Source organism: Lipomyces doorenjongii (genome assembly GCF_038497915.1).
Source record: "Lipomyces doorenjongii strain NRRL Y-27504 unplaced genomic scaffold V1508scaffold_9, whole genome shotgun sequence".
NCBI lineage: Eukaryota > Fungi > Ascomycota > Lipomycetes > Lipomycetales > Lipomycetaceae > Lipomyces > Lipomyces doorenjongii.
In genome coordinates, this window is record NW_027118076.1 from 277,236 (window position 1) to 300,865 (window position 23,630).

The 23,630-nt window shown below is 50.0% G+C and overlaps 9 protein-coding genes across 9 annotated transcripts; 6 read left to right on the forward strand and 3 right to left on the reverse strand.

Annotated features, from left to right (window-relative positions):
* The first annotated feature begins 187 nt into the window (after positions 1–187).
* V1508DRAFT_412382 (uncharacterized protein) lies at positions 188–1,371 on the forward strand. The gene has a single exon (XM_066939613.1). It carries the CDS (start codon positions 410–412, stop codon positions 1,262–1,264), a length of 855 nt encoding a protein of 284 aa, XP_066797624.1. The 5' UTR covers positions 188–409; the 3' UTR covers positions 1,265–1,371.
* Positions 1,111–2,847, reverse strand: V1508DRAFT_412383 (UV radiation resistance protein and autophagy-related subunit 14-domain-containing protein). Its single transcript, XM_066939614.1, has one exon. The coding sequence runs from the start codon at positions 2,402–2,404 to the stop codon at positions 1,598–1,600; it is 807 nt and encodes a 268-aa protein (XP_066797625.1). The 5' UTR covers positions 2,405–2,847; the 3' UTR covers positions 1,111–1,597.
* Positions 2,848–3,553: 706 nt separating this feature from the next.
* On the forward strand, positions 3,554–5,763 carry V1508DRAFT_395826 (peptidase family M49-domain-containing protein; the record flags this gene model as incomplete). Its single annotated transcript, XM_066938070.1, has 2 exons — positions 3,554–3,666; positions 3,750–5,763. 2 exons carry the CDS (start codon positions 3,554–3,556, stop codon positions 5,761–5,763), a joined length of 2,127 nt encoding a protein of 708 aa, XP_066797626.1.
* Positions 5,764–7,469: 1,706 nt separating this feature from the next.
* On the forward strand, positions 7,470–9,418 carry V1508DRAFT_412389 (uncharacterized protein). The gene has a single exon (XM_066939615.1). It carries the CDS (start codon positions 7,690–7,692, stop codon positions 9,181–9,183), a length of 1,494 nt encoding a protein of 497 aa, XP_066797627.1. The 5' UTR covers positions 7,470–7,689; the 3' UTR covers positions 9,184–9,418.
* A 137-nt stretch (positions 9,419–9,555) lies between these two features.
* V1508DRAFT_412390 (kinase-like domain-containing protein) lies at positions 9,556–11,883 on the forward strand. Its single transcript, XM_066939616.1, has one exon. It carries the CDS (start codon positions 9,971–9,973, stop codon positions 11,576–11,578), a length of 1,608 nt encoding a protein of 535 aa, XP_066797628.1. The 5' UTR covers positions 9,556–9,970; the 3' UTR covers positions 11,579–11,883.
* Positions 11,884–12,419: 536 nt separating this feature from the next.
* Positions 12,420–14,451, forward strand: V1508DRAFT_395829 (armadillo-type protein; the record flags this gene model as incomplete). The annotated part of the gene is made up of 6 exons (XM_066938071.1): positions 12,420–12,450; positions 12,517–12,602; positions 12,664–12,784; positions 12,849–13,331; positions 13,386–13,514; positions 13,568–14,451. The coding sequence occupies 6 exons, from the start codon at positions 12,420–12,422 to the stop codon at positions 14,449–14,451; spliced, it is 1,734 nt and encodes a 577-aa protein (XP_066797629.1).
* Positions 14,452–15,113: 662 nt separating this feature from the next.
* On the reverse strand, positions 15,114–18,742 carry V1508DRAFT_412394 (uncharacterized protein). The gene is made up of 3 exons (XM_066939617.1): positions 17,668–18,742; positions 17,391–17,617; positions 15,114–17,334 (listed from the first exon to the last, which is right to left on the reverse strand). Exons 1-3 carry the CDS (start codon positions 18,248–18,250, stop codon positions 15,370–15,372), a joined length of 2,775 nt encoding a protein of 924 aa, XP_066797630.1. The 5' UTR covers positions 18,251–18,742; the 3' UTR covers positions 15,114–15,369.
* Positions 18,743–19,698: 956 nt separating this feature from the next.
* Positions 19,699–21,747, reverse strand: V1508DRAFT_350477 (YjeF N-terminal domain-containing protein; the record flags this gene model as incomplete). Its single annotated transcript, XM_066936785.1, has 2 exons — positions 19,699–21,581; positions 21,636–21,747. The coding sequence occupies 2 exons, from the start codon at positions 21,745–21,747 to the stop codon at positions 19,699–19,701; spliced, it is 1,995 nt and encodes a 664-aa protein (XP_066797631.1).
* A 347-nt stretch (positions 21,748–22,094) lies between these two features.
* V1508DRAFT_412399 (Snf7 family) lies at positions 22,095–23,510 on the forward strand. The gene is made up of 7 exons (XM_066939618.1): positions 22,095–22,231; positions 22,289–22,449; positions 22,499–22,559; positions 22,615–22,665; positions 22,718–22,859; positions 22,916–22,977; positions 23,037–23,510. The coding sequence occupies exons 1-7, from the start codon at positions 22,172–22,174 to the stop codon at positions 23,103–23,105; spliced, it is 606 nt and encodes a 201-aa protein (XP_066797632.1). The 5' UTR covers positions 22,095–22,171; the 3' UTR covers positions 23,106–23,510.
* Positions 23,511–23,630: the final 120 nt, after the last annotated feature.

A 23,630-nucleotide genomic window follows, 5' to 3' on the forward strand; every position in this document is an offset into this window, starting at 1 on the left:
AATTTCCTCGATATTTTTCCTAAAGTTCAACAGATCTAGTATGTCTTTTATTATGGATTCGTCGTCAGAACTCTGTCAGTGTCCCAATTCATAACGAGCCAATTGAAAATATTGCATTTTATGTTGAACCAAATAAGATGTAGTTCTCTGGATGATATGGAGAGAGACCGTAACGATTGATGGCCGACGTAAGGAAAGTGATAAATGCGACACAGATATGGCACAATTACTCCAACGACGTGATGTTGTCCAGCTACCCCACTAACCCGATGATGGTTCGGTCCCAACTACGGCCTATCGCGACTTACTCACTCGCGGTTACGACAATCCTCGCGTTTCGTCCACAACGAGTTTGCAGTTGTTTCAGCTGACTATACTGGTGCAATTCTGCTTTGCCATTTATTTGACAATGTCTGCAGTACCGTCGTCAAGCACACCGCTGCCCGGTCCGACTACGCCAGCTATCCAGGCCCAGCTGCATGCTCGGTTGTTAGCACTAGCCAAGCGGAGCGACCCCGCTCTCGCAAGGGCGGACCGGATTCTGTCTGCATCGTCTTCACTAGACTTGAATCTAATGACGCTTCAATATGCGCTTGTCCTTGTCTCGGAATCGATCACAGCTGCGCACAGTCGACGCGTGCTTCGACAAGTCTACATACAGTTGTCGTCGCTACTAAACTATTTCGGCGGCGTTACGCTGGTAGCGGCCGATGTTGCCGTGCCTCCGCCGTCTGTCTCGGTACGAATGCGGAGACTGAGTTCGTTGATCTCGGATATTCGGATTTTCCACCGATTGTGGGGTTTAGTTGGACTTTTGCGCTGGGCCATCGCCACGCTGCAGTCACCGCCTAAAGACGCGTTGCTGAAAGCAGTCGCGTTCACACAGGTGGTCAGCAACGTACTTTACCAGCCGCTTGAGAATATCGCGTATTTGGGATCGCATGAGATTATTCCTGTGAGCAAGGCAAAGATCAACCGATTGTGGGTCGTGAGCTCTCGGCTGTGGGCTGCCCATGTGATTCTCGAGTTTGTGAGACTGGGTCGGGAGAAGTATTTGGCGCGCAAAGGCGCAGAAAAGAAGGCCGAGAGTAAGACGGCTGATGCGTTGTGGCGGCGACAATTGCTAGTCAATGCTGCGTATTTCCCGCTAACGATTCATTGGTCTTTGGACACTGGTGTGCTGAGTGATTTGGCGGTCGGAGCGCTTGGCACGATTGCTGGTGGGGCGAGGCTTATTCCGTTGTGGAAGCAAAGCAAAATATGATAGTGTTTGTAGGTGTGTATGCTTGTTTGCGGTTGCGATACTTCAATCACATGAGTGCCACCCAGTTATTCTAGAACGTTAGAACACATAATATACAATAGTTCTGCTCAAATCAGTCGCCGTCCTTTTGTTAAATCCGACCCCATGATGACAAAGCGTATCGCTTTAATTCAAACTCCAAGAGGCGTAATCAAAGTAGTAAGCCAGAGATCCCTTGTCCGTTTATGTGTATAACTCCACCCAAAAACACCATTAAGGTATAGAGACCTTTCCACCTATGCTAAATGCTAATCTTTCAAAACGTCCTGTCTATCTGTTTCCTCTCAGTCGTTGCTATCCGTTCGATTCCATTGACAAGAGCAAGCACTTTAGATTCGGTAGGGTGTGTCGTAAATCTATTACCAGTAGTGACTGTGAATTCATGAGTTGCTCGATGCTCTTGTTAAGCAGGAAAACGCCGTATTCAAATCGGTAGTATACAGAACCCCTCGGCCATAGCGGAAACGTCCGCGATCCCTGAAATACGCTGACAGGGTCTTCTATGTATGAATGACTGCCACTGGGATACACGGGGTACCGTAACTTCACGCCCAGATAAAATGACAACAGATATACAAGGTGCGCAGTATATCCGAGTGCGGTACCGAGCAACTCCTCATCGTAACCGTCGTAGCTCGTATTCGGCAACTCGATACCGCGGATTGAAAATGCAAGCGTCCGGCCAACAATCGCCTCGATCGGATATATCTTCTCCAAGTCCTCGCATATCCGGCTTCGCTGTGCCAAAATCTCGAGCGCGACCGCTCGCTGGGCCTCCCGCTTCCGGTCTAGTTCAGCCATGCAATTATCCAGCGCAGTAACGCCCTGCTGTAATTTCTCTCTAGCGACATTCAACTCGAGCTTGCGCAGTTCGAGCTTGGAAGATAATTCGTCCCGTCGGTTGTTGCTATTTTCCAGCCTGCTGCATTCGGTAGTGAGCGCGGCGCGTTGGTAGTCTAGCCATACTTTCTCTTGCTGTGCGCGAATAAGACACTTTAGCGCATGGCCGTTCGAGAGTAAAAACGTCGAGATCGCAAGCTCGTTTTTGTGACGGTGCGATTCGGCGTCGAGAATGCTCTTCTCAATCTTATCGAGCTTCATTTGTTTTGGCGCTGTGTGTATGCGGGATGTCAACTTTAGTTCAACTGACGACAGGATTGTATGACTAGTCGCCGCCTTAGTGTCATCTGTATGCACAAAGAGCTACAAAAATTCTCGATATTTCCTCGTACGAGCCTCGGTGCCGGGAAACAGTAGCGTGACCAGTTTATTATCTTGTCTGCAGACGTAATGCGGTCTCTGTGACTTTGCAAAAATAATATCGGCTAATACCGTAGATGCACTAGAAATGCATTCCTACGTATTGCAAATACTCAATTGGCATGTGAGAATGCGAGACTGTGTGGGTTCTGAATGATGGGTGGTGTGCGAGGTAGTCGTGTTGTTGGAGCGAGCTTAAGTCGCTTTGATCGGTGGCCGGCGATGAGGGTTGGCATCATGATAAAAAAGTGTACTAGCATGACCCTGGTGTTTGTCGTTTCGAGGATTTGGGAATTGGAAACGAATCAGGGTGCTCAGAGATAACGGGCAAGCTTTTACAGTTGTACATAATATTTATTGAAGTTATAGAAAAAAATTGGACATACGTGAAGTTTATCGAGTGGTGTGTATAGTAATTTTTATGGCAGGTGCTGCGGAGTGTGACCTTCGAGACATCGCTGAACAGCGAGCAAGAGTCGACATGAACCACTGATAAGGCCGCCAAGTCGTATCCTAGACCATAGTGCACAATGCTATACTATGAGTCGATGAATTACGGAGATTTATTGCGGGTTAGACTCGTGAATATATTAAGAAACATGTACCTCATGGTATAGAGCGGCTAAACCTGCTGCCCTTGCAGGCGTAGTCGACCACGAATGGATGCCTTCTCTCCAATAATAATTCCCATTCATAGCGAATAGACCCCAAGGACAGGCAGGCAGCGAGCAAAAAAGACCGTAGCCACAAGTTCTGTGAAGAGGTTCCAAATTCGCTCCCATGCAGAGAATTATCTGCGCCACGTTCTCACCTGTTCGTTGTGCCCCTCTCGACAATACTAAGCTCGGCAGCCGCAAAATACGCCAGGCCCTGCTTCCCCGGACACATTTCTACAGAGCAGCAGGATCAAGCCGTGCATTTTCTGCTCTTGCATTGAGAAAGACCGGGTATAGACGTTTTAGATATCGGGAATTTTCAGGAAGCGCAAGGATGACTAGTCAATTGTATGCGGACTCGAATGCGCCGGTGTCGTTATTGTCAGCCAAGGTTCATTTCGAGAAGTTAACGGAGAAGGAGAAGCTTTATGCGCACCATTTCTCAAAGTATGTCGGGTTTTAATCTGCGAAGGTTGGATTACGATAGCAATGGAGGGTCGAATTTTGTTCGAGGAACTGACAGGTAGCAGGGCAGCGCATTATGGCACGCGAATCGTCCTCCGCCAAGTTTCGCCAGCATCGGAACAAGTGTTCGATTTGATCCTCGCATTCTACCGGGACGTGACGGCGTCGTCACCCGGCACGGCAATCGCGAGCATTCTCACAGCTGCGCCGTACTCGTTATCGGAAGAAGACTCGACGTACCTGCTCGAGTACTTTGCGCAGTTCTTGTCCAATCTGGGCAACTATAAGTCCTTCGGCGACGTGAAATTTATTCCGCGGATCCCGCCGTCGACGTTCGCGACTGTGGTCGCAGCAACGGGGAACGAGAGCCTGAAGACCTTATTCGCAAAAGTCGAGTCTGCGTTGTACGACACCGAGCCCGGGGCGTCGGTGTTATTGGGGTACCCGGAGAACGGCCACGTAACGGGTTACTACCCGCTCGAATCATCGGGCGACGTGATCACAAAGTCAGAGATTGAGGCGATTCACGATGCTGTTGGCGGCGTTTATTTACCGGAGAACACTCGAGTTGCGAAGGAATCTGCAGATAGGTTTGTGTTGTTAGTCGCGTCTGGTGTCGAGGGGCCGGCGGTTATTGACGGCGAGAAGAAGGAGTTTGCGGTTCCTGGGATCAGCGAGTCGGCGACGGTGGCGATCAAGTTCGGGGACCACGCGCGCGAGATGGGACTAATCGCAGAGTCGCTTGCCAAAGCCGGCGAATTTAGTGCAAATGGGACGCAGAAGGCGATGGTGGACGCGTACGTGCAGTCGTTTCAACAAGGGAGCATGCAAGCGCACAAGGCGTCGCAGCGACAGTGGGTCAAGGACATTGGTCCGACGGTGGAGACCAACATCGGGTTCATCGAAACGTACCGGGATCCGGCCGGAATAAGAGGCGAGTGGGAGGGACTGATTGCGATGGTCAACAAGGAACGGACCAAGACGTTTGGGGCGCTGGTGAATAGCGCGAAGGAGTATATCGGGCTGTTGCCGTGGGGCAAGGAATTTGAGAAGGACGTATTCACTCCGCCAGACTTCACGTCGCTCGAGGTGATGACGTTTGCCGGGTCTGGGATCCCTGCGGGAATTAACATCCCCAACTACGATGACATTCGACAAATGATCGGGTTCAAGAATGTGTCGCTTGGAAATGTGTTGTCTGCGAAATCAGCCAACGAGAAGGTGCCGTTTGTGAAAGAGTCCGAGCAGGAGTTGTACGAGAAGCTGAGGGGACCGGCGTTCGAAGTGCAGGTGGGCATTCACGAGCTGCTCGGGCACGGCAGCGGGAAATTGCTTTCGGAGACCGGGCCTGGCGAGTTCAATTTTGAGAGGAGCGCGCCGCCGGTGTCGCCTGTCGACGGCAAGCCTGTGACGACGTACTACAAGCCCGGACAGACATGGGGCAGCGTGTTTGGCACTATATCAGGCAGCTACGAGGAATGCCGGGCCGAGTGCGTGGCGATGTATTTGGCGACGGAGAAGTCTCTGCTTGAAATTTTTGGGCATACGGAGACGTCGACGGAGGCCGGGTTGGCAGACGACGTTGTTTACATTGCGTACCTGCTGATGGCGCGGGCCGGGTTGGTAGCGCTGGAGTACTGGGACCCGGAGTCGAAGAAATGGGGGCAGCCGCACATGCAGGCGCGGTTTTCGATTTTCAAGCAGTTTCTCGAGTACGGGGACGGGTCGTTTGTGAAGCTGAGGTATACGGACACGGCGACGTTCGACGACCTCGAGATCGAGGTGGATCGGACCAAGATAATGTCGCATGGTCGCAAGGCAGTAGGGGAATATCTGATGAAGCTGCACGTGTACAAGTCGTCGGGCGATGTGGAGAAGGGCCGGCAGCTGTACTTGGAGACGACGGCAGTGCCGGCTGAGCTGGCCAAGTTTCGGGATGTAGTACTGCGGAAGAAGATGCCGCGCCGGCAGTTTGTGCAAGGCAACACATTTGTGCACGAGGATGGGGAGATTGAGTATCGGGAGTATGAGGAGAGTGCGGAGGGCATGTTGAAGAGTTTTGTGGAGCGAGATGTTTAGACCGGGTTAGTCGTACACATTACGCATTAAATTGGATATTTCTGCCAGAATAAACGCGCAACTTAATAATGCAATCTGCGGATGTGTAAAATAGAAGGTGGGCGGGCGGGGTTTGGGATAGGGAGATCGGGAGCAGGATCTGCGTGCCTGCGTGCCTGCGTGCGCACGCTCGCTGACCAGTCACGCAAGCGAGGGCTGTGTCGAAAAACAAGAAATGATGATGCGAGAGAAGGGCGAAGTGGAGCATGGACAACCGCAGACTCGTTGTGACTACGTGTGCAAAACAATACTATAAATATCGGCCACACTTGCGGCATACGCGGTAAGTTGTGCTCGCTATAACGTTAGCGGCGGGCCAGAACGGGCAAAGTAAAGTAGCATCTAGCCGAGTTGAGCCCCTTGCTGCGGCAATGCCGAGAACGAAGAGAGCAAGTCAGTAGTAGACTGTTGTAGTAGATAAGACCTAGCTAGCATATGCAATAATTTGTCGACAAATCTCAAACCGGCAATAACACGAACTCTAACCTGAGGCGGCCAAGAGTGTGGTGGGGACGGGATCGCACACGGGTGGCCACGGGTTGATTTAGCAAGATTAATTTACTCTGAGTCGCGTGCATACGGACAATTCATCACGGCGTCGCGGGTGTGGTATGTGCACTTTTTGTAAGAAGATTTCCATAGGTTAGATGACGGTGACGTCGCAGGTTGCACAGGTTTTGGGAGTACAGCGCAGCACGGAACGGTACAGCACAGCACGGTACAGCGTACTATATTGTGTGAGCAACAACAGCAACAATCCACTCTGCCTCATACAACAGACTGCGCTTCATTGCTAAGGATTAAACCTTAATAAATGGACGCATTCTTGACGAATCTAGTTCTAACGTTGTTGTTTTTACCACCCCCCTCCCCCCATCGGTTCCTTCGGCCACACGAGCGCTGACACGAGTGTTTCATATAGTCGTTTGGCGGGTATTTGCGGCAAAAAAGGTTGGAAAGATGATGATTGTTACTTGCTGACAGCGGCCGGACGTTGGGTAGGGGGGATATCGTGGCAGTCATGAGCGCGACAAGAAAAGCAACGATGCGCCGCACAGTTGGCCGGGTAAGCAGAGTTTGCGCGTGCCTTGTGCCTTCGCAACAAGCCCCCCGTCAACGATCGTCACACACGTCGAACATCCACAGTTGCCCGTCGGAAGAGCGGTGGCGTGGAATCCAGAGCACTCGTAAGTTCTAGACTGCCAAAAACCACAAAAAGGGGGCCCAACCCGGTTCATCCTAGTCGGAAGTTGCTTGCAGCCGGTTGCAGTGAATATGTAACAGGTCGCGCTAACGCTAACAAATTCTGCCTGCAGCCCCCCCGTGACCCACTCACAAGGTAACACAAGGTTCGCGTGCGCGGTCACAATATGCAGGACGTACCCTGTCCGACCCGAGCAGTGCACACAACAGACACTGCACTCAGTCAACATATGATGTTGTTGTTGTTGTTGATGATAGAGTGGATACCGCAGTAATAGCAAATAGTAGTAGTAGTAGTAGTAGTAGTAACAAATAGTAGAAAGGCATGCTAGTCAGCGAGATTGACACCTCTGGCTGACTGTGGCGTTCGTATACTGCGGACTCGGGCACAGCATCATCGTCAGACAAAACTAAACTGCCGAACCGCGGTCGCGTCCCGTCGTATCAAATCATCGGCCCGTATACTTTACACAATCCATCCAGTTCTCCGCCTCTCTTCTCATCTTTCTGCACGCTATTATTGCCACGGCACCTTTTGCGTTCCACCCTACTCGTTCTTGCCTGTTCTACCTGTGCGCGTGCCGCCGCGTACCGTCTTTGTCCGTCTTCATATATCATAACCTCTCCATTTGCCATGACTCTCTCTCGTTCTCCTCCAGCTTTCCTTCGCCCGCGCTCTCCAGCATGCCGCCGTCGTCGCCATTCTCCTTCGCGGCGCATCTCTATCCCTTCTCATTCCCGACTCCTCCGCCAGAGCTGCCGCTCGCTTCCGCGACTTGCAGTCTCGGAACTGCCCTGCCGACCTCCGCCGACCTTGCTCAGTACCGACTGCGGAGCCATGTTGCGCCTAGTTACACCGCAAACCGGTCGTGCCAGTCCCGGCCGATACTGTCGTCACCTCCGCGCTCATTGTCGGCAACCAGCAGCGGCACAATAGACCCGTCCAGCTCGCCGTCCGAGGTTCTCTTCTCGCCGGCTCCTCACGCAACAGCCTTGTCCCTGTCAGACAACGAAGATGCATTCACCGCCATGGCTGCAAACATAACCTGTCTCTTCTGGTTCACGCCCACTCCAACTTTGATCTACTGCGCGGCCCACGCCAGACTTCCGCTGCTCTCGCCAGTATGTCTTCCCACTCGCGAGTTCCGCCTATTCGCATCCGCCATTCTCTCGCGCACCCAAGTGTCTCGGACCGTCGTTGCGCTTGCCTTGCTCTACATCTACCGCCTCAAGCTCCATGCGCCGTCCATCCTCGGCACTCCAGGCAGCGAATACCGCGTGTTCACCATCGCGCTCGTGCTGGCAAACAAGTTCCTCGACGACAATACCTACACCAACAAAACGTGGGCCCAGGTCTCCAAGCTGCCCGTGTCAGAGATTGGCGTCATGGAAATCGAGTTTCTGAAGCACGTCAACTACGAACTTGCTGTTACGAAGGAGAAGTGGACTGAGTGGACCGACGTCCTTGCCAGTTTCGCCAGGGCCCGCAGGGTCGCCAGATTTTCGTGCGTGTCCGTCCCTGGCTCGCCTGTGTCCCAGAGCCCGCCACTATCAAGTCCGTCGTCGCTCGGTCCGTCCCGCAAGCGCAAGACTGTGGAGGACGAAGCCTATGCTTCACCGGCGAAACGTCTCTACACGCAACCACAACCACAGCAACGTCAACAGCTGCCGCTTCAGTCCGGTAACGGTACTAGCTACTATTATTCGCCAACAACACCATCTTCGGACGACGTGTCGCAGCTTGTCGCCGACACGACCGCTCAGGCTGCGTTCGCCCTTGGCTTCCCGCTCTTGCCGAAGCCAAAGTACATCGCGCCGATGACTCCGACTTTCGCCGCCACGCCCAACACGGTTCTGCGGCCGGTCCCGACCGCGTCCATGCAGCAGTTCGCAACTCCAGTTCAGCAAATACCGTTACTGGTAAAGAACACGTATGCTATTCCCGCGACCTACGCGCTCCCGACATCTCTGCCGACTCTCCCGGCATTGCCACAACCTATTTCGGTCACTGCCCCGGCCGCCGCCCCTGCGCCACACACAGTACCGGCCCTGCAGTCGACTACACGAGCGAATCCGTTTGTGTATCCGGTTGTGGACAGAAATTACGTCCCCGTCCCTCGCCTAGTGTCCGTCAGGACGCTCCACTCCTCTGCCGCTACGAATCCCAGCAGATGGTAGTGCGGCTCGTTTTTGCTTTTTGTACATATTTCGTCATAATTGGTCTGCATATTTTGGATATTCGTCAACGGAACGAAAGACTTGCATTGGATTGGGTTGGTGATACGGATTTACACGGTTTATTATGTTTTGAGGGTTACGGTGTTAATGTTAAAGGATTGGGAATGACAAAGAAAAAGCATTAGCATGTTGGCATTGTAATAATTGCATAGAATAAACTGTACATACCGATTAAGATTCCAAACTTGGCTGGCAGATAAAAACCAGAGCGCGTGAGCGAGCCGATATTGCCGCTAACGATAAGTTTCTATTTCCTGGCTTCACTATTTTTGCGCGCGAACCGCCAGAGATTGGTGCCTGGCCCCCTATGCAGTCTCAGTATGCTAGGGTTGAACTGGTATTCGGAGCACCAAGATAACTACTGCGGAAAAGAGAGCTAAGGTCACCGGACCCAGAACGAGCCGCGTGAAGCGGCGCGCATGGACAATCAATCAGCGTCCCGATTTCTCTGGTGATTTTTTTTTCTCGACCGACCAGACGAAAGATTTATTTTGTGTTTTTTTTTCTTTCTTTTCCTTTCTTAACAGTCGGACCTGTGTGATTTGAAACTAAACGTGGTATTGCGCAGATCGGAAAACGAAACCATATTTCAAGTCGGACGGGGCCACAACGACGCGCCGCCGGCGACGACGAAACGGTCGCGTTCTACCGGCCTTGTATCCCGCATGAGTTGAAGTCTCTCGCCGTCCCACTCGACACAGCGACAACCGCATCCTCACAAGAGCAAATGAGCGAGTCGGTATACCATCCCGTACCATCCTCGCCACACAAATCGGCAGCGCTACTCGCCATGCTGACGGAAAAGTCAGAATTCACAATGCCGTCTGAAACCAGACCGATCCCGTTACCGAAGCGGTGGGAGGGCAAGGCCACGAATGGGGGTAATAAGAAGAATGATAATAGCAAGGAAAACGTGCATCAAGACGGAGTTGATATTGCGCAGATTCTCGTGTCCCCATCGACAGCGTCTGTTCCAACGCGGAATCCGCAGCAGTTGCAGCTGCAAACGAAGGATATTACAGCGACCACGCGCGACCGACGCACGTTTTCAGAATCGGCCGCGTCGGCAGAGCAGATGCAGTACATGTACGGAGGCTATTCCGGACAATCCTCATTGCAGTCCGGCTCCTCCATGTCGGAATCGCCGTCGGCAAGGCCCACACGGCAGTATTCCTGGCGCAATCCAAAGCCGCGGAACATGCGTCGCTCTTGGTCCCTTCGCGAAGGTCCGAGTGAGCCCGTCTCGCCTGCGTCCAAATTTTTGGCAATGTTCAACGCCGGGCAGTCCAAAATGCCCGCACCGGAGCCAGATGACGAGGGCCAGGAAGTGACGGACTATGTGATCGGCAAACTACTCGGCTACGGCGGCTTCAGCGTTGTCAAAGAAGCCCACACGCTCGTCAACGGAACCGAGGTCACTCACGCCGTCAAGGTCGTGCGCAAATCCCAGCGTCGTGACGGCGCAACAGACGAGCTCGCCCAGGCGGACTTGGACCACGAACTCACAATTTGGAAGTGCATCGCTCCTTCGCATCCACATATCTTGCAGCTGCTATCCGTGCATGAGACCGAGTTTGCGACTTTCTGCTTTATGCAGTATGCGAATGCCGGGTCCGTTTTCGAAGCCGTCATTAGGAAGCAACGGTCCGAGCCGTCCACAATCCCCCTTGATGTCAAAGTGCGATGGCTGTTTGAATTGTGCTCTGCGCTACGGTTTTTGCACCAGGATTTAAGAATCGTGCATCGTGATGTCAAGCCGGAAAATTGCTTGCTGCGCGTCGAAGATCCCAAATTGCAGACGATTCTTGACGCGAAACTGCTACTCTGCGACTTTGGAATGTCAGAGTTTATAAACATCGAAGACGACGACTCTGGGGCCGACGGTGACAATTCGGGACTGAGCACGCCCGAATGCATGCTCACATCCAGCACGAGCTCAATCCGGCCACCGCCTTCGCCTACGCCGTCCTCGGCTACGACTACAGCGACAACAACCGAACTCGGTTTAACTGGCTCGGTGCCGTACTTATCTCCCGAACTCCTCGTGCCAACAGCCGAGCCGGCACGAATCTCCCCGAAACAAGACATCTGGGCAACCGGCGTGTTCACGTACATCCTCTTCACGGGCACGCTACCATTCTCGCACTCGTTCCTCCCCAACTTGCAAAGGCTGATTACCAAGGGTGATTGGGATCGTGATACGTTGCGGAATGCAAGTAATGACGGCATCGTGGATTTTGTCTCGCGCTGTTTTAACATGCGGACGTCCGAGAGATGGGACATTGGTGAAGTGTTGCGACATGACATCTTTCAAGGGCTGACAGAGGACAAATGATTTATTATTTATGTGACATATATCATTGGAAAACAGCAAACGGGCTGTATTCGTTAGGTTGGTTTTGGGTTGGGGGCTATCGCATGATTCGGAATGACAAAACTGTTTTTCAAAATTGTTATTGATGGGCGTTTATCAAAATTGGTCTGCTTGTATTTTGGCTTGAAAATGATTTGTATTATTAGTTGGTTTTTGTGAATGGGTTTGGCGCATTTGGCTATTTTTATTAAAATGTACTTTTTTTTACTCATGTTGCTCCCTTGTATTAGACGCGGATTTCGAACATATTTAAAATTATTATTGAACAAAATGCCGAATTATCCTCAAAACACTGACCGGTGTTGTCCTATCAAGGGTTAGGTCTTCTGGTGGGGCGGTGTCACGTCAACCATAAGTAATTTGCCCAAAAAAAAAAACAAGCCCAGGCGCGGCGCCGATCACGACAAGCCTCGATTCGGCTGCGTAGTTGAGGTGCGAGCCCTGTTCAACGCCTTGTTTTTGTTATCGCAGCGGCGGAAGAACACCATTGTTTGAATACAGTATTTTAGTGGGTTTTTTTTGGTCTGCAAATCAAAGTGCACCCAATAATCCACATTTATTTACCTTGAGAAGAAGTGATTTAGAATAGACATCTGGACCTAGCTTTCGGTTTGCGGTTATAGAATTTCGTGTGTTTAGTTCTAGGGTTAGTGTTTTCATTTGGGAGGAACCTATGTCAATCTGGACATGCTGACGTATGAGATAGCTCGCAATTGCAATACAACTTGTGCCCCGGGTGCGAACCAACGACAACGAAAACCCAGCGGTCTCGCACTGCTATTAGAATCGAGGGACATAATCCATGGGCGGCTGTTGCAGTAGTTGCTGCGGAGGTAAGTGGAAACCGAAGGGGGGTTGCTTGGTTTTAGTTGGCTTATCTCTTACTGACTGTGTACCAGGGCACTCCCAGGACCGGCTCTACGCGCCGTTGTTGGCGGAGAGCGAGCGCGAGGCTGTGTCGGTTCTTTTACGGTACCTCGAGAACGTGAGTCTTGAGACGTCATAATTATATACAGTCCCGAAATGCGGCTAACTGTTTGTTGCAGCGAGGCGAGGAGGATTTCTTTAGTTCAGGACCGCTAAGGGCGCTTACGACATTGGTCTACTCTTCGAATGTGGATTTGCAACGAAGCGCGGCATTAGCTTTTGCTGAAATTACAGAGAAAGGTGGGTCGGGTTTTTTTGTTTTGTAGGTACACAACCGGGAGTTAGCCAGTGCTAATGGACGCAGATGTGCAAGCCGTCAATGAGGAGACGCTGTCGCCGATATTATTACTCCTGCAAAGTTCGGATTTCGAAGTCCAACGAGCAGCTAGCGCGGCACTAGGTAACTTGGCGGTAAACAATGATAACAAGATTCTTATCGTCGAAATGGGCGGGCTAGAACCGCTCATCAGACAGATGCAATCTGTCAACGTCGAAGTCCAATGTAACGCGGTCGGTTGCATCACGAATCTCGCCACGCACGAAGATAATAAGGTGAAGATAGCTAGATCGGGAGCGCTAGTCCCGCTTACGAAGCTGGCCAAGTCGAAGGATATGCGGGTCCAGCGGAACGCGACGGGCGCGTTGTTGAACATGACTCATTCGGACGAGAATCGCCAGGAACTTGTCAGTGCGGGTGCGATTCCTGTATTGGTCTCGCTTTTGCAGTCGCCAGATTCGGATGTGCAGTACTACTGCACGACCGCACTGAGTAATATTGCGGTGGATTGTGAGTAGAAAAGGATGTGCAGACAAAATTCTGCTGTAGTGCTGACTTTCGTAGCTGCCAATCGCCATATATTAGCAGAGACTGAACCGAAATTGGTGTCTTGCCTCGTTACCTTGATGGATTCTGGTGCTCCAAAGGTGCAGTGTCAAGCTGCGCTCGCTCTGCGCAACCTCGCATCTGATGGTACGTCGTCGCCAACTTAACGCGTGAGGGTTTGATCGACTAACGTCCGACAGATAAATGCCAGCTTGAAATAGTACAGGCTGGAGGTCTGCCGGCACTACTACGCCTCCTACAGTCCAACGTTCCACAGCTCGTGTTGTCATCAGTGGCCTGCATTCGCAACATCTCTATCCACCCTGACAACGAATCTCCCATCATTGAGGCCGGTTTCTTAACACCACTTGTCGCACTTCTCAGAAAGAGCGACCCTCGCTCAGTCAGCGGGACCACCGCGAATTCCAATAACGCACTCGCCAGCAACGCCACTGAAGAAGAAATCCAATGCCACGCTATCTCCACTCTCCGCAACCTAGCCGCCAGCTCCGAGCGCAACAAGAAAGCGATCGTCGACGCTGGCACGGTTGACAAGTGCATTAGTCTCGTCCCTAACTTGTCGACCAGCGTGCAAAGCGAAATGACGGCCTGCATCGCCGTTCTAGCGCTGAGCGACGAATTAAAACAGTATCTCCTCTCCGTGAAGATCATCGACGTTCTGATCCCTCTCACGAACTCGCCAAACACGGAGGTACAAGGGAATAGCGGCGCGGCTCTCGGAAACCTGTCGTCCAAAGTCGGTGATTATTCTACCTTTGTGAATGCGTGGAGCTCGCCTGCAGGCGGCATTAGCGGGTACTTGATCCGATTTTTGACGAGCAATGATCTTATCTTTGAGCACATCGCCGTGTGGACGTTGTTGCAGTTTGTTGAAGGGGGTGACAAGACCCTAATCGAGCTCATCCAGAAAAATTCTCCCATATTGGAGGCGACGCAGACTCTTGCGACGAGGGAATTACCGTCAGACCCACCGGCAGACGGCGACTTGATTGATCTGGAAGACACCGAGGCCGAAAGCGAAATCATTGCGCTCTCAAGTCGTGTGCTCAAGATGCTGGAATAAAGCAACAGATAGCATATATATCAGTAATAGCAACTGTCTATAGAAACTAATCGGAGCAAAGGGGTTACGTGCAAAAGCTTTTATTTATTATATATATCAAGGTGTTTTTAATAATTTTCCGTGTGGCGCCGCATATTCAGCAGTAGACGTGTTGTTTCGCATGAGATGCAGTGTGTTTTAATTGTTGTGAGTTAGTGTGCAGGGTTCGGTTTGGACATGTTTTACTGATAGTGCTTTCAGACGATGGTATCTCAAGCATATCGTATTCTCTTTATTTACTTTTCGTCCGGGAAATTTATTTATTATTTGCGTTTTATGCATGATTCTATGTTTTGCTCGCTACATATTTCAAGAGATCTGGGTTTCTTCTTTAGTTTTATAATAATCCGGTGCGGGTCGAAGCTTGCTAGGGTGTGGGTATTTGGACACACATATTTTAATGTCGTGATTCGAGTGGTTTTCTCTTTTGGATGAGAGTTTCTTTGTGAATTAGTTATTTTCTTTGCAGGATTAGTCAGTCATTAGCCTCCCTTTTTTTTGTTTTTTTTTGTTGACAACCGCTCACTTGCAGTCGTCGGTTACCAGTCATTCATTCTGGGGCCGGTCCTTCATTTTTATATGTCGTGAAATTGTTTGATTGTCAAATCGTCTAGGAAATTGTAGCTGTTGCAATTGTGGTCGTGTATTAAGAATATAAGCCGGACGATGGCGTTTGAATCAATTGTCATAATACTAGTGTACACAAAAAAGTAAAGTAAATGAATGACACATATAAACCAACATGCAAAAATTCGTCGTCGCTTTTAACCATACTAATCATATCTAACATTCATCCTGAACAAAAAAAGTACATCTCATTCCCGGCACCCAAATGGTTCCCCATATCAAAAGTATTCAAAAAATAACCAAAAAACAACTTCATACCATCGATGGTGCAGAAGCTTCCCGCCGCGCGTCCCACCACTGAAACAAAAGCGCGTCTAATTTCGAAGCCGTGAGATCGACAACCCTCGTCGCGTCTCTGAACGACGACGCCAAAGCCGGATGCACGATGTCATTTCTGCTTGCGGCATGCAGCATTAACGACAAAAGGTCCTCGTCCGCCGGAGCCTGTTGGTCAGCGTCGATGTCGTCGTCGCTATGCCGCTCGAATGCGGCGTTGCGTTCCTGTGGCGGGCTGGACCTCGATGACGAATCCCGCGCCCCGCTGCTGTCGGTACTGCTTCCGATAGTGCTTGCGCCGTCGTCGCTTGTGTTGCTGCTCCTGTAGCTCGCGAGTAAATTCGTCGCGGAGTAAAATGTGTCGTCCTGAGTGGCTTCAGTAGTCACCGTGTCGTCCTGCGCATGTGCCCCGTCAATGGCATCAAGATTGTCGTCTACAGACGAGTATTTACGTTCATTTAGTGACTCCGTCTCTGGCTCGTAACCGCCGTACCCTGCAAATGGCTGCATAATCGCAGTTGAGGCATCGCTGTACATGGAATCATATGTTGGCGTCCGTGACCGCCGCGCGAGAATTTGATCAAACGACGGCCGCAGTCTCTCTTTATCCTCTTTCTGCTCACCCGAACTTCCACCCGCAGCATGCTGGACCTCGCTATTCCCACCCTCCACCGCCCGAACGGATACGGACAATGCAGAAGGAGTTCTTGATCGCACAGAAGTCTCCTCACTACTTACCGACGGCCTCGTCTGCATCGTCTCGTTGCTTTCGGAGCTCTCTAACGAAGTTGACGATTGTGATGGTTTCTTCTTGAAAATATTGCCGAGCACGGCGTTGGCCCCGTTGATGCGATATCGGAGCGAGAGTTTGTCAAGCGACGATTTAGTGTTCAGGAGCCCGTTCGGTTCTTTTCGGCGCAGTTTCGTGCGGCTGCTTGCTGTCCACCTGTGTTCGCGCGTATCTGGAACGGGCACTGCCTTGGCTGGCGTGGCGGCAGGTAGGTGAAGGACTGGTGGTAGACCTGAAGTGGTGGGTGTTGACGAAGGCGGACTCTGTGCATCCGGTGAAGACCTTTGTGCTGATTGGTGTAAGCCGCCGGAAGCATGCGAAGGAGGATGCTGGAAAACGTGTCGCTGGGTTTTGTATGATGAGGCAGACGGCGCCTTATATGTCATCGACGTGGCAGCTGAGGATCCTAAAGACCCTGCTGCTGGTTCTTCGCCGCCCTCAAATGCAATGGCTGAGAGCTGCATAGTGTATTTCGATCGAGGAATGGAGGTTGCATGTGATAAGGCAGGCTCGACGGCCATAATGCCAACTCGTATCTCATCTGATACACCGTCTTCCGCTGGCATAGACTGAGCATCCAAGAACGTTGTGGTGTCTTCATCGGTATTGGGTGGAGGTATCTCAACGTCATCGTCACGGTGCAAGGCTTCACGTCCAACATCACCAGCGTACGGATCAACGGCCACGTCAATATGCATATCAGTGTAAGCAGACGCATTGTCGACAACCATATCATCTCGCAGCGTACTATCTGCATCTAACGTGTGCTCATCGTCGTCGTCGGTATGGGTAATGTCAAGTTCTGTGATCTCCACTATCTCTTCGATACCTTCCGACACGTGCTCGATGGCTTGATCAGTTATAACAACTTCGACAGTGTCAACGTTGTCATTTTCTTGTTCTTGCTCCATCTCCTCATCAGTCGCATCGTCCTCATCAGTCTCGCTATCCTCATCACCCATCTCGCCCTCGTCATCACTAATGTAATAGCCTTCTGGCGGGTCGTAAAACGTAGGTGTTGCAAATGACACTGTCTTATTACTCGTTATAAGTGGTGCAGCAGCAGTGGCTTTATTAGATCGGAACCGTTTTAATGGATTTCTGGATCTTTCTGAAGAGGTTCTCATCGAAGGAACGTCGTCAGCAACAATCTATGCCGAGTCAGTAACCAAACGCGCTAGAACAGAAATAACATAGAATAGCATACGTCGATATTTCGGTGCTTGTTTAGTCGAGCTAATCGCTCAGAAGGTGTCTCAATCTTTTCGGCCGGCAAGTATCCAACCGTCGAGTCCTTTATCATCCTCACTAGCCACCAATATTCATTAGAGTCGTCTAGCAAAACCATGGCGTCTCCCTTAACTGCGTCCGCGTGGCCATTTTGAGTAGCTTTGAATGTATGAAGTGCGTATACAAGACTCAAATCAATGTCCGCTAACCATACGTTAGATAAACCCACCAAGGAGTAAGTCAAAAGTACTCACATTCATCTTGTATGGACGGACTGGAAGACAGTTCAAACCGATCGTCCTCTTCTTGGTCGTCCTCTTCTTGGTCGTCCTCCTCCGCATCATTGTCGTAATCCGCAATTTTGGCCTCCCGGTTGTCATGTATCGGCTCCGCTTCAGTAGACTCATCCATATCATACTCAGTCAGTATTATCTTTCTGGTCTCGCTAATATCAGTAGTGGTATCGTCCGCCATCTCAGGCACGTCATCTAGATCCTCCTCGAATACTTCAGCCTCGTTATCATTCGGATAATGGGTTGTCATTGAATCGTCAAATCCCGTGCCGAATGATCCCACGTTCTCAGTCTCGTCCCGACTGCTGTCGCCGCTGCATTCGTCAACATCGACAACATCAAGTTCATCATCATCATCGTCATCATTGTAGATTAACTTTTCGGGCTCGACAACGTGCACCGTAGTGTCTAGAATTTTGCTGACATATGGGATCGAGTCCAAGAACGCGTCTTGGGCAGCCACGGCTGCGGCCGCTCTGTCGGCTCGAATCATGCCTTGCAGAGCAGATGATGACTCTGACGTTGAGGTTAGCAATAGAACCATTGGAGATTAGAATAGTGTGAATTTGCTTTGTAGCTGGTGCAGTGACGTGTAGTGGTAAATCACGTCCACAGAGCCTAGTCAAATCACAATGCGCTCAAGACCGGTGCGCTCTGACAAGAACAGGAGCACACGATAATAAAAACTGAGAACAAGTATAAAACACACGAACCTGCGAAGAGCGGGGAAGAGTACGGTTGTGTCATTGTACGAGCGCGCGCCGCTGATAGGGGTGGACATGAGACTGCTGTTGGCGTTGTGTTGAAATGGCAGCCAAGAGTTGACAAGCGAGACAGTGGGCCAGAGCGTGAGTCCCAGCCAGGCGGACGTGTCAAAACACAAAATTGAGCGCACAACAAGGCCTGCGGAAATAATAATAACAATAATAATAGTAGTAGTAGTAATGAACAATTAAGGGGAACTCAAGCGCGGGGCTCGGCAGCTCGCATTGGCTGTCTTGCTGGAAGGTAAACGCGACACGCGCCCATCTTTGTTCAGTCAGGCACCCAAAAGTAACATTCTTTGTAGCGGCTTGTAAATAAAGGGTGAGCTTGCAGACTTGTCATTCATGTCATGCCATTCATCACGTGCCATTAATCGGGTTAGGGCAGTCAATAGCAGTACAATTCACATACGACACGAGATCGAATAGAATTTGTATTGCTGAACATATCATATGCAGCCTCTCTAAGTGTCTTCGTATATAATCACTCGCCGCGCGTTGTCATCGAAAAGGTCACGCCTCCACCCCGGTGCTGGTCGATGCTGCCATGATTTCACATCATAATTGCGTATTCAGGGTAGATATCGGCAGAATTGTCATCATATTGCGCTGTATGTAAGACATGGGTCCCAATTAAGAAAACTGCTGTCTCTTTCATACATAGAACTATTCAACTCATACTCCTACGAATATCGCATGCAGAACTATGGACAGCTTCGAAGTATCTTGACCCCACACCAATTTCAATCCGGCCTACATTCCTTCTCTGGCCCCGTCACGTTTCGGGACTGTTACTCCATCTCTCACGCCATGGTCACAAATGTTTGCATTATTTCTTGTGGACGCTGATTCAATCCTACTACTTTAAAATGGCAACTCTAACGTCAGATGCCTTGATCGTCATGGTATTTGTCGTCACCGTGGTTATGGCAATTCGCTTCGCCAATCAGCCGACAGCTGTATTCCCCTTACTGATGAAGATATACGCGGAGCAGTAATTATATGCTGACTGTGAATTCTTTACCTTACTCGTTTCGCGGAATCCTCGATCGTTACATGCAAATTGAGGCATATAGATGAAGTCAGCAAATATAATTGTGCTATAGGGAGCAATCGCCTGTATAATAGCTTCTGGACGTCTATGCAAACTGAATAGAGATTAAGTATTACATTTCATTGTAACCAATAGGTGCACAACGTCGTACCAAAAGCACTGCAAAACTTCAGCTCATTCCAATCCAACTCCAACGACCCATTCACTTCCAAACATCACCCCATCTCTAGCTTCGTCATTCGATCGTAGCCCATCCAACACTTTCTTAAAGCACCGATTCGGAATGCCAATATCCGCTACGGCAACATCGACGTCCAACTGTGCGACTTCTTCGGCGTACTGTAAGAATCGCGGCATACCAGCGGCCGGCATACCCAACGACAAAATCCATTTCGCTTTACCCAAATTGTTCACCATAACCGTTCCTGTGTCTGGATCCATTCCCGCAGGAGCATCAACTGCCAACACAGGAGCTCGCTGATTTGAAGCCCATTGTCCTGCTTCGTACATCCATCCAGGAACCCCCGCAAGTCTTGCAGTGGCATCCATCCCAACATCTAAGCCTTGAAGAGCATCAATGATAACTTCAGGAGGTGCATCCAGGACCTTCAACGTGGCCTGCAGAACATCCAGCCGTGAAGTAACTTTGCCGCCAGCTGCCTTAAACGCTCGCATTTGCTGTTCAATGCTCTCCTTTGGTGAGGCAAGTTCGGATGAATCGTCAGTAAAGAGTACGACCACCCGTACTCGTCTGTTGACAAGCATGCGAGCGCCTGCAATTGCGCGGGCGCCAGTCTCGTGGTTGCCGACAAGCACCACTACAACCGGCAAGGCATTAGGCTGTATCCGTCTGCGCTCAAATCGTCGCTTGCCGCCCAAAATTTGAATCGCAAGTTTGGCTATGGCTGAACCAGCATTCTCCGTCAGCTGCACAGGATGCAAAGAATACTGGCTCACGGCGACCTTTTCTATGACCGCCATCTGGGCAATAGAGAACGTCGGGCACACAAATGTCGTACCATGATCGTTTCCATCGTAAATAAGTCGCCTTGGCGGCGAGGAAAATTGCAGAACCGGAGGCGTGACATTTCGACTACTTGATGTTCGTGACATTGCATGCGAAACCCGCCGAAGCTGTTGTTCTTTAATGGCTTTGTCAATCTCACTAACTTCTTCTTCAGCTGGAACACCCGTTGCGCTCTCGTCTTCAGTATCTTCATCCTCAGAGGACAATCCTTGCCATTCTGACGACTTGGTACCGAGTACATTCTCCGTAGGTAAAAAGTGCTTCCTGGATGGCCTTTTAATCAATTCGCGTATGCTCTGCTGTTGCAGTTGATGCGCAGGAGAACCATTAGCATCTCGCCGATTAAATGACACTAACCGAGCACCAGGGTCGGTTTTATCAGCCAGCCTAATCTCATCAAAGACCGATTTCTTGTCAAATCTGTCTAGATTGCCTTGGAAGTCAAACTCCGTATCTTTGTATACAGATGTATCTTCACTGGCCCATCCTTCAATATCCGCGTAATAGCCTGTTTGCCTGCTCTGCCGCCCGGAACGTCCATTTCGTCGATCGTTTCCAATAAAGGGCTGAGGGACAAAGGTAGCTGACGGTTCCCTCAAGTGACTTTGCTGTGATTGTCTATCGCTGGTCGAGCGTTGCTTGTTGAAGCGCTTAGGCCTTGGTGACCCATATGACGGTACATTGGCCATCGACTTAATGTCATCGCCACCATCGTCAATATCGTAGGTGTCATCATCTTCAAATGACTCTGAATCATCTGTTTGCCGCCTGGATCGTACGGTGTTGGGGGACATGGCGAATGACGGTCCACCATATGAATTTGTAGTCGCTGACGATAGAGACATAATAGCCGGGTCTTGCAGAGAATTTGACGGAGCTGACTGGGATGCCTCCGGTGCTAGCTGCTTCTTTTTCTTCGATTTGACATTCCGCTCTTGATCTCCAGCAGCCTTAAGAATCTGAAGGTCGGCAATCTTGCTACCATCTATAACTCGAGACGGGACATATGCAGACGTCGCAGTGTCAAAAACTGGATATCGCAGGTTAGAAATCAACATTTCCTCGAAGTCTAGCAATCACTTACCGTTGATAAGTCGTAGTTTACTGCCTGTGATCTCGGACACTATGCCTTGAAACACTATTCCATTTTGGAGCTGGACGCTCACCTTAAATCCTATATAGTTATCCGCCGACATTTGTGCGTTCCGGTATCGATGACTTCACGGAATCCCAAGTTATTGCTCGCAAATCCGCCACAGTATCAATCAAGTACTCCAGTGGAGTTGGATGCTACTTATGTACGGTCGGTAATGAATCGGATGTATCCCAAATTGTCGCTCAGATTTATTTGCAAATAGAGAGGTGGCAATTAATGAAAGATATAAAAACTGAAATCTAACAAGCGAAGATAGTTATTCGAGTGGCACAGTCTTTTACCTTAGCCTGTCTGGGACTAAGAAACGCACTCAGGGGCTCCAATTGTCGTCGGGGGTACAACCCTAAAGCCAAATTCTGCGGCGGTCGAGTTGACATGTCTCAAAAACGTACCTCCAATCATTCGCTGCCATTTGCCAGTAAATCTTGCGTGTATATCAAACTCCGGAACTTGCCTTTGCCAGAATGAATGTTATAGAATGGGTATTTGGCAGGAGTCAAACGCCTCAGGAGCGTCTTCGTAAGGTACGTGGGTTATCTAGAGTATGCCTAATCACAAAATGAGCTCATTCAGAACTACAGCATCAACGAGCACTAGAGAAAGCACAGCGTGAACTTGACAGAGAGCGTCAAAAACTTGAGCAACAAGAGAAGAAGCTGGTTGCAGATATCAAAAAGTCAGCGAAGGCCAATCAAATCGGCGCTTGCAAGATTCAGGCAAAGGATTTGGTGCGGACACGAAAGTATGCGGACAAATTGTTAGAAGCGTTCCTTAACTAACCACGGAATTAGGTATACACAAAAGTTCTATCAAATGCGTACCCAGTTACAGGCCGTGTCATTACGAATACAGGTATATCGCAGAGCTATATTGGGGGCATTTATATCTGTGCTGAATTGAGATGCAGACTGTCCGAAGCAATGAACAAATGATGCAGAGTATGAAGGGAGCTACGAGGGTAACTCTGATTAGACTATGACGATTGGTGATCCACAATTGACTCTGACTAGCTATTGGGCTCCATGAACCGTAGCATGAACCTCCCTGCGTTACAAAAAATCGCCATGGATTTTGAACGAGAGAGCGATATCATGGACCAGCGGCAAGAGATGATGGACGATGCCGTAGACGATGTCATGGAAGATGATGAGGGTAATCTTCAGTCGCGATCAGATCACTTTTGGAATACTGACGATGCCGTCTTGCAGAAGAAAGCGAAGAAGTTGTTAATCAAGTCCTCGATGAGATTGGAATTGATCTATCACAGGCGGTAAGTCACAGCTTCTATGACAACAACGAATACACATGTCTGCTGACCGTGGAGTTTAGCTCGGCGAGACTCCAAATGGACTTAGTGCGAAAACTGCAGAGGGAGAGCAAGAGTCTATGCGGTTGTAATTTATTGTTTATTGCGCGGTTCACTACAGTACAATAGCGTGAAATCATGGGATTCTCGACCGTATATACTAATCTACCATAAGTGAAATGGTTTTGGCTAGTAATATCCTGACACTAGTCGGTGGTGGATATACTAGTGTTACACTCTAGGCTTATGAGTTTGTAGCTTCTACGTTTCAGCGAGCGTGTTATTTGTTGGTCTGCGAGTATTTATTTCTAGATTTCCGAAGTTCCGTTGCGGATTTTTTGATTTATTGTCTATTTGTTGAAAGAATGGCTGATGCATATTACTCCGTCGATCTGGGTATTCCCTAATTCTTTCAAACTGTATTCAACGTGTCTTGCCTCACTAAGACGGATTGTGCGATAAGAAATAAACAACGGTCCATTCGGAACCGCCGTACATATTCTTACAGCTACACTTCAACATTATGGGGCGGACATCATTGGCATGGCTTGATCACTTCCGAGTCAGCCTTAAATGTTTACGGTTTCCGTCTGCGAGTGTGGTTGTGCCACGACCCC